The 14,363-nt window shown below is 32.2% G+C and overlaps 1 protein-coding gene across 1 annotated transcript; it reads right to left on the bottom strand.

Annotated features, from left to right (window-relative positions):
• Nucleotides 1-204: 204 nt before the first annotated feature.
• On the bottom strand, nt 205-9,452 carry LOC123920098. Its single transcript, XM_045972233.1, has 22 exons — nt 9,041-9,452; nt 8,150-8,746; nt 7,540-7,748; nt 7,326-7,397; nt 7,109-7,243; nt 6,899-7,017; nt 6,511-6,816; nt 6,229-6,316; nt 6,041-6,146; nt 5,841-5,954; nt 5,573-5,736; nt 5,342-5,462; nt 4,764-4,988; nt 4,486-4,676; nt 4,176-4,343; nt 3,978-4,083; nt 3,675-3,812; nt 2,351-2,512; nt 2,065-2,265; nt 1,471-1,665; nt 1,206-1,277; nt 205-628 (listed from the first exon to the last, which is right to left on the bottom strand). Exons 1-22 carry the CDS (start codon nt 9,086-9,088, stop codon nt 476-478), a joined length of 3,690 nt encoding a protein of 1,229 aa, XP_045828189.1. The 5' UTR covers nt 9,089-9,452; the 3' UTR covers nt 205-475.
• Between the last annotated feature and the right edge of the window lie 4,911 nt (nt 9,453-14,363).

The following is a 14,363-nucleotide window of genomic DNA, read 5'->3' as shown; positions in this document are numbered from 1 at the left end:
TATCTTCAAGTTTGAATGTTTCTAAACTTCTTGTTCCACATATCAGTCCGTAACTTATATGAGATACAAATGAGACACATAACAATGAAATTGAAGGAATAGTTGTTAGTTCTGAGATAAATGAGATGATCAATAAACCATCAAAACAAAGAATCTTTTACTATTAAACTATATATGCATAACCAAAAAGAGCAAGAGATGTCATTAATAGAATGGAAAAAACTAATGAAACTATATATTCCTACCAATGTATTGCAATGAATAGCAATTTTGTGTATATAACAATATTAGAAAACGTCAGCTATTTTTTTCTCATCTCCTACTAAGTAAAGAGCATATGAATCTTGTTCCTAGGAGCAGTTAAGTTGCTTACTCATGCTACAAAAATTGGTGCGATCCATTTGATTGATTGTTATCATCATTTTAACCCCATAATTCTCTCATCATCATATTATTTACATGTGTATTGATTAGCCTAATAGTAAAAACTGTTGTCCTTGTGATTAGGAGCATCTTTACATAGCATAGAACGAACTTCCATGATGCATCTTGGTGCCTCCATGTCTTTCTCTTGTAATGCATTTCCTAGAAGCTGTTGCATCTGTGAGGCAAATGTATCATCTAGAACCTGCATATACATGCCTTCATGTCAGAAACCACTAGGCTCTTACAAATGTAAATATGCAACTTTTAACAAAATATGCCAAGAGCGTGTGTTGACTAAATAGCTTAAGTGCATTAATAAAATTGTGTTTCGATAAATGACTTAATCAAACACTTGTGAAATGTGGTTACACTATTTTCATATAAAATTGGAAGTAATTTTCATAGGCTATCTAGGGAACTGGGGAAGTTTATTGAGATGAGCTAAAAAATCTTATGGACATATATCATAAGCCATTATTTTCATAAGCTATCAAGAGGAATTTGTTGAAATGAGCTGAAACCAACTTATCAATAAGTCATAAACTATTTTCATAAGGTTTTTCAAACACTTACACATGTACTTATGTCATAAGAAAAATTCAAATAAGTTTTAAACAAGTTCATCTTAGGGTATAAAAAATCTTTATTAAAATTATAACTACACAATAAATGACTTTTTTTTTTTTTTAAATCTCATTTTTTTTAAAATCTGTCATTCTTCATTACATTGTTCACATTAAAATGACTATTAGTAATTAAGGTGAGAGGTTGCTACTTACAGAAACAGCCACCCTTGAACCCTTGTACCATGATCTATTCTCTTTTCTGTTCTCCAAGAAACTCAAAATTTCCTGTTAAATAAGGAATTATATATATGAGTTAATATTCCAGATTCTGAGATCTTTATAAACTATATCTGGATTAATTGATTGTGTCCACTTTATAATCAAAATCCTATTGAAAAAGCAAATTTTCCATAAAAATCATTAAATCCAAAGATGCTATACAAGGCAAGGTAAAGAAATACAGAAAATATAAAGTTACCTGTCCCATTCGATCCCAATAACCTCGACAGATGGCAATGAAAACATGAGTTGCACAGATCGTGTGAAGGTGAATTATGGTACTAGCTAACTGCTCTTTCAGTGGCTGCATTCTACTTTTTAAATCAGACTCTACCACAGTTTCCTTTGAATCTTGAAGAATCTTTTTTAATTTTGTAGCATTCTGTAACTTTGTCTGCAACAGAATAAACAAAATAAAAGATGCATATCAGGGACGCTGCATAAATATGAAGAAAATACTTTTATAGCGAATTTCAAAATACTACGGAGAAAGTGACGTGTGCATAAATGTCGTGACTGCAGTAGTTTATCACACTTCGAAATTTACACTCTATATGTATATACATACACACAGGTGTTTGGCTCGGTGTCCTTAGCAGTTTTGTCAATCGCAGATTGCAGAAAATAGCAGTTTGTTTGAATTCATCTACGCTATAGCGCCACTATAGGACAACACTGGTTTGTTCAAATTTGGACACTGGCCCCACTATTTGACAACACTGGTCCTTAGCACAACTCTTAAATTACCAAGGGTCCTTAACAACAATAAATTTGTTTTACAAAAGATACTAACATTCTCCACAAGTTTCTCCACAATAGCCTGCAGGTAGTTTCTGAACTTTGCTCTCAGCATCACTGTCACTTCGCTAAGTCGCTCACCAGGTGCTGTGTTTCCAGCATTTGGCAAGCAAGAACCCCATGATTTGAACTGTGATTCAATCCTAGGACGTAAGATGTCGAGCATTCTCTTCAAGGAATTTAAAAGAATTCCAACCTGACAAAAGGTGACATAAGTTTTAATTGTTTGAAACAAAGTGTTATCCAAAAGAACATCTATTTTTTTTCAGAAATCAGCTCACCTCATCAGGAACCACATAGGCGCATGTAGACCGTTTGGCAAGCTTCTGGACATATTTAAGCCCAAATTTCTTTGGAGTCATGCTTTCTTTAATAGGAGCTAATACATCAGCATATTGTTTATCTAAAGCTTCCACAATCGCCTTCTCAATATCAGCTATTGCCTGTTATCATTTTACAGAAACGAAAATCAGCTATTAACTCATTCATCAAGCCTACGCAATATAAATATGAAATATTCTATTACATTGAGGCTCAAGAGAAAAAATTCTGGTATTGATGAAAGTCCCGTTTTAATAAAACCAATGGCTTTTTAGATTACTTATGAAGTTATGATAGGTATTTTGTTTATAGAATAGATTACAGACATGTTAAAATGCATGAGTTTAAAATTGAACTAACGACTTTCTCAAGGTTCTAATAGTAGATAAATAACAAAAACCACCAAAGCATTTTTCCCACTAGACAGGACCGGCGACATGAATCAAACAATATCATCATGTTTTGTCATGTATTGTGTCTAAAGATAGGTTACCTCTAAACTTAATTGTTTGGCCTTCAGTTTTTCTTGATATCCATTTTTCTCACTAACTATTGAACTATCCTTCATCTTATCAATTCTCTTTACCAATGCTTCTAAAAGTTTTTCTACACGCGTCCAGACCACCTAAAATGAGACCACGAAGTAGCACACATTTTCTCTCTAATGATTGTATTTCGAATTCTATTTACCAATGCTTCAAGTTTTTCTACACATGTCCAGACCACCTAAAACGAGACGACCAAGTAGCACACATTTTCTCTCTGAGGATTGTATTTCAAATTCTATTTACCAATGCATCTAAAAGTTTTTCTACACATGTCCAGACCACATAAAATGAGACCACAAAGTAGCACAAACTTTCTCTCTAATGAGACCACGAAGTAGCACACATTTTCTCTGAGGATTGTATTTCAAATTCTATTTACCAATGTATCTAAAAGTTTTTCTACACATGTCCAGACCACATAAAATGAGACCACAAAGTAGCACAAACTTTCTCTCTAATGGTTGTATTTTTAATTTTATTTACTCTAGTACTGTCAAACACTCAAATGTTAATAATGCAAAATATCAGTTTGTTTAAAATTCCGCTACGCTATACGTACAACACTATAGTGCCGCAATAGCTGCTATTTGACTAATTCCAAATAAAAATATATTCTTATTAGTTGTTAAAATTGACTAAATACGATGGTAGCAAAAAAATAGAATTTGGCAACATCTAAAATTCAAGAGTAAAAGAAAAATTAAGAACGGGGAAAGTATAATAAGATCAGACATACATTTTCTAGAACCAAGGTATATTCCGGCCAGCGGCAAATGATGACCTCATAGTCTGTCAATGTCTCTTTCAGCCGCTCATACATGTCATCAACAAAGGGAGTAGTAGAATGTTGTGTTCTAACCCCAGACCATTTCACCTGCAAAACAAAGCATTTAGACATACTTGTCAATACAAGACAATTTACCACTTAAAGGGATGCTGTCCAACACATGATTAATTTAAAAAAACCCTTCAAAAGGTTCTTCTAAACACTGATCAACAATGGGGATTATAAAAAACTAGCAATGATGAAAAAATGTACCTTATCTAATTTGCATGACTCGAGCAAAGATAGACGTTTATCTTGGATCCAAACAAGAATATATAAATGGAACAACTCTTTTGCATCCACTCCACCTTTGATAGGACTAAGAAAGATATAAAATAAGTAAGACTTGACTACACAATTATGGCTATGCTCCTAGTCACATGCTAACACTAGTATAGCTATATCACTTACTTGATATTCCAGCCTGACAGATCTCTTTGAAAATCTGATGTAGCAATAACAAGTTCTGCTACTGGTGATGATGGTCCTGTCGGCGGACAAGATATGAGGAAGGCTCGTAATCTATTGCAAAGCTCTGTGCTGTATATGGAAGCAGAAAGGTTTGGAAGGTCTACAAAGCTGTGGAAAATATTAAACCAGTCATATTAGAACCATTAAACAATAATAATAGTAGCTTGACAAATTATACACAAAAACACTTCCACATAAGGGAAGAAATAAGTTCAAAATGTAACAAGATAATTCGAGAAATGAATAATACCTAGGAAGTATATTTTGATTATGAATCTGTATATCAGTATAGATCTCATTCCTAAGATTTATGCATAGAGTTTTCATTTTCTGGTAAGCAGTAGACATAGTCATCGGATCCATCAAACAGCCTTCATTATTCTGTGTAATATATTCATCTGTATCAGACAGGTGCCTTCTAGCCCTCTTTTTTGCCGCAACCTGAGAAAAATATTGGCCGTCAATTAAGCAAAATATATTCAATTAGCAGTCATCATCATCATCATAGAAAACTCAAGTTTCGCTAACCTGGAAATAATGACAGAAACTAGTTTGGGCCTCAGGAGATAAGATATCGTGAAGAAGCTTGTAAAGTTTCACAGCAGGTTCCAAGGCAGGGGCTGTATGACCAGATGCTGGTCTGAAAACCTCCACAATACCAGAGAAAGATGATTCATCAAGTGACTTGTAATTCTCAAAAGTAAGTGTGAGTATCTGTTCAATTTCATCCTTGGTCTCTCCTAGTATTCGGTTCTGATAAGATGTTCAATTAAACTGTATTAGATATGACAAATAAGCCAACCTATTTGGAAGTAAATAAATTCCAACAGAAGATAGTATATTCTAGCACATAGAGCCCGTATGCTATGTATTTTTGTAAAAATTTGCTTTTTTTTTTTTTTCTGTATAAACAAACACAATAGTTGCTGCGTTTTTAAAAATCTGTTAAAATTTAATCTCTAATTATTCAATATCAAAATCAATTTTTTTTATAGTATGTAACAGGCCCATAGTCAATCTTACAAAAGAAATAAAAAGAAAGTACAAAAGTGGAAAGCATTAATCAATCTAAGTTATCGTTTGAATGAAAGAGATGTCGATGATACCTCCTGGTGGCTTAAAGAAGTCTTGCTATTTCCCTTCATGACAACAGGTGCCAACAGATTATATACCAAGTTAAGACAGTCTGCTGTTGGTGTAGCAACATCCATGACATAGGATAGGTACCTATTTAAACAGAAGACAAGAACATTATGAACACGGCTAATGCAATAGTTTAGATAAAGTTTAATAAATTAAACATTTCTGCAGAAAACAGAAGATCAACTTCTCATTACCTCAGCTTGGTATAAATCTCAGATACACCATAATATGAAGCAAACTCTGTCAAGAGCCATTTCCATGGACCGTGTAATAATAGGTTCCTTTGCTGAAAGCCCTGAACTTTCATTGCAACTTCTAAAACCAAGTCATATGCAACAGTCTCTGCTACAGAACCACACTGTAATCGCAAGAGACAATGATATGTAATAAGACAGGGAGTAATATATTATGAAACTCGAAAAGAACATAGATAACAACACATCCTTTAGCAAAGAAGCTAACCTTAAGATGACTATTGTCATCTGCACTTGTCGAATAAATTATATAAAGTTGAATCTTGCCGACAAGCTCATGGTCTGGCTCACGGTAAATAGGCCACCAGCGTACTTTGTCAGTCTGTTTTCAGAATGAACAGATAATTGATCACTCCTCATGACAGTTACTATAACTCTCCTGGAAAAAAATTGATACAAAAATATTACCGGATCATCAGCTATAGCAGCCACTTGGACAAGAACTCGGCCAAAATGCTTTCCCTTGGAATCTTGAACTTCAACGAGCAAATCATCTCCAAGACTGTCTGGAAAACTGTAAAAGGTAGTCAGAATATATTCAACCAGCGTCATAGTAGTCGTGAAAGATTAGAAAGACTGAAAAGATAATAACTTACAACATATGGACTTCACTAGATCCAGGCTGCAACCTAATGGCATCTTCTTCAACTGTGCTTTTCAGTCTTAAGAAACACGAGAATGTCTCTGATGATATACATAGGCAGAAAATAAGATAGAATGAAATCAGTTAAAATCTAAATAAGTGAAAAAATAGTTATTATTTTATAAATAATCATAATTCAAATATTGAGAGAAAATAGTTTGTTTCCTACAATTTTCCCCTTAATGCATGGATAGTGAAAATGAGTAATTATAATAAAGAGTGCATTTTCACATACCTTGCACGGCTTCATAAGAGGATGAACTGTTCCGTAAAGTCGTTACACCAACTTTCAGGAGTCCAGAGACTTGCTGTATATAGCGTGTGCTAGCATGCACATATGCCAAACTTTTATGTGTCAAAGAACCATTTGCAGGCATATGTGGTACAAATCGAACTTTCCTAAGAGCGTGCCATCCAGAAGATAGTTTTGACTGTAAATTGGAGAAGTGGTGTCGCACAGATTCCATCTTAACTTTGTTTGTCATTATTGATGACATGTTACAGCCAGTAGGAGGGTCGAGACCTGTTTTGACTTTCCGCACTGCAAAAGTGAAGAACGCCTCTAAAGACTGGCATGGAGAAGTTAAATAATTTGAATAGTAAAAAATAACACAAGAATGTACCTTGCACCTTCATCTTGCCAATAAGTTTTTTCGGTTTAGGTGCAACACCCTCACTCGAAAGCTCTGCATTGCGTTTCACCAGTAGCTCCTCTTCTGGTTGAAGTAGCACTTGTCGCAATCTACAAATATAGGAATTAATTACATCAATAATAACACTCGAAGAAGAAAAATAATAGAGTAGAGACTGAAGAGTCTCAAGTCTTAACTCACCCAAATGCATCCCTTAGTAAAGAACATTCATTTTCCAAAAACATAGGAGCTTCCATGCACTGCATTGCCCAAGCATGAAGGCACAGACGCGCACAAGCATCATATGCAATTACTGCATGCCATGGTCCAAGAGCACTGAAATGAAATTATGTAGTTATATTAGCATATTTATAAGGAGAAAAATATTCAGCACAAACAAGAATTGGGATATTGATACCTTGCATGAAATGTTGGAAGGCGAGGTGGTTGTGGATTTGAAGATGCACCGGCCTCTGAACCAGTAGCAGTTCTGCGAACACATATACATCAAGATTAAGATGATATCTAACTGAATTAAATTACTATTACTATACATTTATATATGTGGTGCGATTAAGATGTCATGCATGTTTTGAGAAGGTTAATACTAATTCTATCAAATATATACTAACCTAACAAATTGTTCAGAGCTTGCGTTGCCATGGTTCTCAAACTTATCCCTGGATGCAGATTTCAAAGTACTTGATCCTGATTTACTTGGAGTACTACGGATTGCAGAAGTTGGAATTTCCTCAGTAGCTTGTCTTATCTCTTGAGTAGAACCACAAAACGGGGGTGCACTCGGAACGTCTTCGTCCTCGTCATCAGATAATCTTCCATTCTGCAGATTTTCAAAGCACAAATCACAGGTTAGACTAACTTCTGCCAGCCTAGATGCTTCATCTATAAAGCACAAAAACCAACACCAAACAACACTGACATGTCAGCAACAGTAGTAATTTGAGAAAGTGAAATATTTGAATGTGGTTAACACATGTGTTGGTGTCATGTCAATGTCGGAGCTTGACTTGTGTCGGACATGCCTACATTGGACACAACACTGACACTTACACCAGTAAGTGTTTGGGAAAGTAAACTATTTGAATGTAACCACATGTGGTGGTGTCACTCTCAGACACACCTTCGATAAGTGTCAGTGCTACATAGTACTAGTAGCAAGTGCTTAAAAACCAAAATTGAGAAGAAAATAATTGTAGAAAACATATTAGGATATTTTCGGACCTTTTCTGCAGAACTTTGCACATTCATCCTTGAAGGTACACTAGAAGCATACCCTGCTGACATATAAGACCTACTTTTTGGAAGAGTGCCATTGATACTACTTCCAACTTGTGTGGAAGAGAATTCTGAGCTAGCTGCCGAATCCGATGATTCATCCTCTGTGAAACCACTCTGCCTTACATTAGCAGCACCCCTCATCACCGGATCCCTCCCCATTCTTTGTCTTCCAGACAATGTTTCTCTCGATGAACTAACATCAGAGAATGCATAATCACTCGCATATTGTGATCGTGGCATCTGAACAACGTTCCCATATCTCCCAGAAGAACCATCGGGGATTCTACTGTTTTGTGGTGATGAATCCAATGAATACCTCCCACTATAAACTTCTTCCTCCGAATCAACGCTGGCATCCATATCAGTATTCGACCCACTGTCGAATGTCTCAACTGATACAGGGAAAGCATTAGCAGGAAGATGGCCACTTCTGAATTTTGATGGTGGTGGTAACCCAAACCCTCTTCCACTGCCACTCTTCATTCCATTACCAAGATCATTTCGAGATCTCATTGCAGGGTTTGAGAATGGCACTTCCTTCTAAATTAACAAACCAAACACAAAATCAAAACAAAACCAAAATTAGAATTAGAATTTCATAAACATTAGTATGAACTCAAATGCAGTGTTAGCATAATTCAACAAAAAAACCAAAAAAAAAAAAACTTAAATATTTCTAATTTCATCACATTAATACAATCACCAACAAAACAAAAGAAAAATCATAACTTTATAACTGTTAAGGATAATTAAGATAAACCCATTTTGATATACCAAAAAGGAAATTAAAAAATTAGAAGAAAAAAAAAACCGCAATGAGTGAAGATTATATACCTCTTTAACCCATCGAAGAGCATTTGGGTCAAGTCCTTGAGTGAACATCTTTGACCTAAAAAAAATCTAAAAGAACCAAAACTTGAATGCAAATCACTACCAAATGGGTAGCCTTAAAAGTAAAAATTTAAGCTTTTTGTAAAAGAACTAGAATGAATAATGGCTAAAAATGGAAATGTTAAAATGTGAATGGATTTGAGGGTTTTTTGAGGGAGTGAAGTGAATCAAGAAAATGGGGTTGCGAGATTTTAGAGAGAGAAAAAAGGGTTTGCTTAATCGGAAAGGTTTCTGTGTTAAGCTCTAAAATTGAGTGAGAGAGTTTACAGAGAGAAAGAAAAAACACACAAAAAATACAAACACTCTCTCTCTTGTGTTATGCTTGTCGTATTCCTTTGATGGGGTTTTTGTGTGTGCGTTTTTTTATTATTATTATCAATAAATTCCAATAATGACCGTTTATTTTATTTTTATCTATTTATTTATTTTTTTGTTATATGAGAAAAAATAGAAAGATTTGATTATGCAATAGCTAAATTTGTTTTGCAATTTTAACAACAAAATAACTTTTTACTGAATTTGTTGTCAATTTTAGAAAAAATTAAGTTAATAATAAGTATCTATTTTAAAGATTGCCTAAAAAAATAAATACTTTAATTAAAGATCTAATTATTTAGCAACAAAATAACTTTTTACTTGATTTAATGTCGATTATTAAAAAATTAAGGTGTTCGGTAAATATTTTAAGCTTTCCCAACAAAACGTGTTCCTAAAAAAAAATACTATACTGGGAGGTTGGGTGTGATGAATATGGTGAACATGGGTTGTGATACGACGCCGTTTGTCAGCACAAAAGGACAATTCCGTTAAGTAACACTTACCTATGATTTTTATTTATTAACTAGCGGGCCAGACAGGCGCGGAACCGCGCCTGCCTGTGTCTAACTTATGTCTAACAAAAAATGTCTTATGTTATGATGAATTTGTTAATAAAAAATTTTTATTGCTAAAAAATATAAGGGCATTGTTGGTATTATAAAAAATCAACACAAAAAATATTTGCATCCTCTTTATATATATTATTATTATGGAAAATGCTAAACAGTGCCCCCGGCACTAGTTAAGGATATAAATATGGAAATTTCATCTCGTAAATTGTGCATTCAATGTTTTAATATGTAAAAAGTTATTCTCTCTCATCATTAACTTTTTCCTTTGTTTCTTTTCTAGTATGCTTAACTAGTGTCCCGGGGCACTGTTTAGCATGACCCTATTATTATAAATAGATTATAGACTAGTATTAAATTGGTAACCATTCATCTATAGGCAACTAACTCATTTGCCACTTATTCATATTTTTATGATTTGATTTTTTATTTATTTAAAATAACTCATTAGTTAATGGAAGTTGTGAAAATAAGTCAAGGGTAAAATAGATATATTGAAAAGTCCATCCTAAACTCACCTATTATTTTTATATATATTTTTATAGATTAATAATTAATAATCGTTACTATTTATTAATTTATTTACATCACCGACTAAAATGGAGAAAATTCCTTACATGACCGAAAATAAAGCACACGTAGTTTACTAGTATATAGTATAATAATGTCCAAAGACCAAGTAAACGTATGTGGGATTAATTAATTAAAACTTAACTTATTTTTTGAATTTATTAAATTTAAATAAGCATAAAATAAATAAATAAAGATTGGATCGAAATTCGAACGTTGGAGTAGTGGGGACACTTTATGGTATGGTCTTTTCTTTTGGTTTTTTCTTTCAATTCCCAGTTTGTGTCACACACACAACACAAGCAGAATTAGGCAAAAGAGTCCCCACTTGTAGCACAAGCACATGATGGTGGGTCACACACACTTCGTGCACACCCACCCTTTCTTTCTTTCTTTTTTCTGTTTAATTAACAGCTAATTAATATTTAATATATATATATATATATATATATATACTAGTTTTTTTATCAATCAAACAAATTAATATTTAAATCATTAAAAATATTTCATTTCAATCATCTTTATTTATCAATCAAATAAAAGATGATATGTAATAGTTTTTTAATGGTGTATCAAAATCAATCTCTAATATAATTATATATTTAATTTAATTCATATGCATCATTAGTGTAATTTAAAATTTTGATTTTTCATTAAAGATTAATTTTTTGTTAGATTTTATTTACTTTGCATTTAAATTATAGATTATTGAGACGATTTTTCTTAGGAACCGGAGGCTGGTTCGAATCCCGGTCATGCATATAAAATACAATATTTTTGTCATTTGAGTTATACTCATGAAAACTATTTTTAATTTTCAATATATAATTATTTATGTTTTTTAACCTAGAAAGTAACAACAAATACTTGCTAAAATATATACACAGCTGTGAAATTATGAGTTCGAACTCGTATAATAATATTTGATCAATAATATTGATATTTGTAGGTTGAACTAGCACTTGTGAACATAAATGGTTGTACAATTCGTTAATCGTATAAATTATTTTGTATCAACATTGTATGTAAATTGAAGTTTTATTATTATAAAGAAATGTTATTTGAATAATTATTTTAGATAAATTTGGGATTTTTTTTTCTTGTTTTTATTGGACAAAAACAATAGAAAAAAATAAAAATACAATACGAATATGAAAGAGAAAAGAAAATCGTTAAAAATTATTCAAATAACATTGCTGATTATTATATTACTAGCGGGCTAGACAGGTGCGTTCCGCGCCTGCATGTGTCTAACTTATGTAAAAAAAAAGCGACATGTCTTATGTTATGGTGAGTTTGTTAATAAAAGATTTTCGCTACTAAAAAAAATTTGTGACTTATGTTATGGTGAATTTGTTAATAAAAAAATTTATTGCTAAAAAAATAAGGATATTGTTGGTATTATGAAAAGTCCACACCAAAAATTATTATTACATTATGTATAGAATAGAATAGATGAAGGGCAAAATTGGCAAATATAAATCCACACTAAAAAATGGTTATGCATGCGGTTACCAATTCTTAAATCAACAACTCATGTATAAGAGGGTAAAGTTGGAAATAAAAAAAATCCACACCAAAAAAACGTATCTTCTTTATTATATTTATTATATATATATATATTGTATGAGAGGGTAAAGTTGAAAATAAAAAAAAAAATTCACACCAAAAAAAGTATCATCTTTATTATATGTATAGATATAGATGTATAAATGTTCTTGGCTAGTACTAGTGAATTAGGACGGTGGATGAATGATACATTGAAAGGTAAGGAAGAATCTAGCTATATGGCAGCTTTGAAGAAATTTGGTGTCACAACCACAACGAAATGAATATATTAATGCTTCATGTTGACGGCTATTATAATCTGTGAAGTGAAATGACTTTAATTTGAATAAATTTGAATGAATGACAGTATAATAACGATAAACTTTCGAATATTTATTTAATCATGGTACCATCGATTTGACAAATGAATAACAATTCTCACTACGGTCTAACGATAATAATAAGTTAGTTTATGACCGATTACTGATGTTTGATAGTTTATGGCTAGTGACGGATAGTTGATGAGCTAATTAGGGTCTGTTTGGTAAAAATAAGCTATAAGTTAGTTGATAGCTGAAAAGCTAGCTTATTGAAATTAAAGTGTTTGGTAAAATTAGTTTTTAAAGTGGTTATTAAATATAAAATTACATAGTGGGTAGTTTATTTTTTAGAGTGGGTGGTTATCAAATTAAAGGGTAAAAATGGAATAAAGTGTAAAAAGCTATAAGCTATAAGCTCAAATGCTATTTGAAATACCATCTGAAAAAAAGCTATAAGCTAGTACAAAAAGCTTGTTACCAAACACCTCTAATTTTTTGAAACAAGCTTATAAGCTCATATAATAAGCTATAAGCTAGCTTATTTGTGTTACCAAACACACCCTTAAACTGTTTGGTAAAATTAACAGTTCAATTAAGACTCTGTTTGGTAAAATTAAGCTATAAGCTAGCTGATAGCTGAAAAGCTAGCTGATTGAAATTAAAGTGTTTGGTAAAATTAGTTTTTTAAATGATTGATAAATATAAAAAGACATAAAATGATATTTATATGTAGTGGGTAATTTTTGTTTTAGTGGGTAGTTTTTATTTTATAAAAAATAATAAAATTAAATTAAAGGTTAAAAATGGAAAAAACTGTAAAAAGCTATAAGCTATAAGCTCAAACGCTACTTGAAATAGCATCTCAAAAAAATCTATAAGCTCGTAAGAAAAGCTTTTTACCAAACACTTTTATTTTTTTCAAACAAGCTTATAAGCTATAAGCTAGCTTATTGGACTTACCAAACACACCCTAAGAATAAATGGAGCATTCATAATTAATAATAAAGTTTTGTAAAAAAAAATTATAATAAAGTTTTTATTTAAAAATATTTACTAAAATTATTTCCATTTCATTTTTTACATTTTATAAAAAATTGAACATAAGTAACCCAAAAACTAATTAAACAATAAAAATTAAGAGTTTAACTGTTGTGCACCGTCAGCGTAAAGATTTTTTACACATATATCCAATGACGCGTTGTCACATCATTTAATGAATATGACACATCATGTGTTTCTAATTACCATACATGATGTGTCGATATATTATTGGACGCATGTGTAAAATAACTTTACACTGACGGTGTATATAAATTAAATTCAAAAGGTAAAGGATTTAATTAATATGTACCGACGGTGTAAAATAATTTTACACTGTCAACCAATATCAACCATGTTTTCCGTCACATCACCTCACCTCACTTTCTTGACATGACATGGCAAAATGATGATTATTTATTGGACAATCGTGTAAAACTATTTTACACCGCAGTGCATATCAATTAAACAAGTAAACCTAACAAAACATTTTTAAGAAATAGTGCACAGACAGTGCAATGCAGTTTTTACACAGTCGACCAATAATAATTGATCTTTTTGCCATGTCATATTATTGTTATTTTAATAATTAGTTAAATACAAATTTATAACTGTTTTTTCTCCCACTATCTCCATTGTTTCTCTAGAATCAACAACTCATCTCTATTAACGAGAAAACAATTTCTCTGGATTGAATTTTAGGGATTGATAGAAATCGGGGGGGGGGGGGGTGAGGTATTTGATGGGTTGCCAATAGAAATCACGGGGGTAGAAGTATATGAAATTAGTGGGTGTGAGAGATTCATGACAGAAAATATAGAGAAAAATTGTAGATGAAGATGTCACTTTATTGGGACGGAGAGATTAAGAGATGAATATTTTGAAAATAAAGAAAGAAGAGGA

This window comes from Trifolium pratense, linkage group LG4, assembly GCF_020283565.1.
Source record: "Trifolium pratense cultivar HEN17-A07 linkage group LG4, ARS_RC_1.1, whole genome shotgun sequence".
Taxonomy (NCBI): domain Eukaryota; kingdom Viridiplantae; phylum Streptophyta; class Magnoliopsida; order Fabales; family Fabaceae; genus Trifolium; species Trifolium pratense.
The sequence above is the reverse complement of the archived record's forward strand: the minus strand, read 5'-3'. Positions and strand labels throughout refer to the sequence as shown.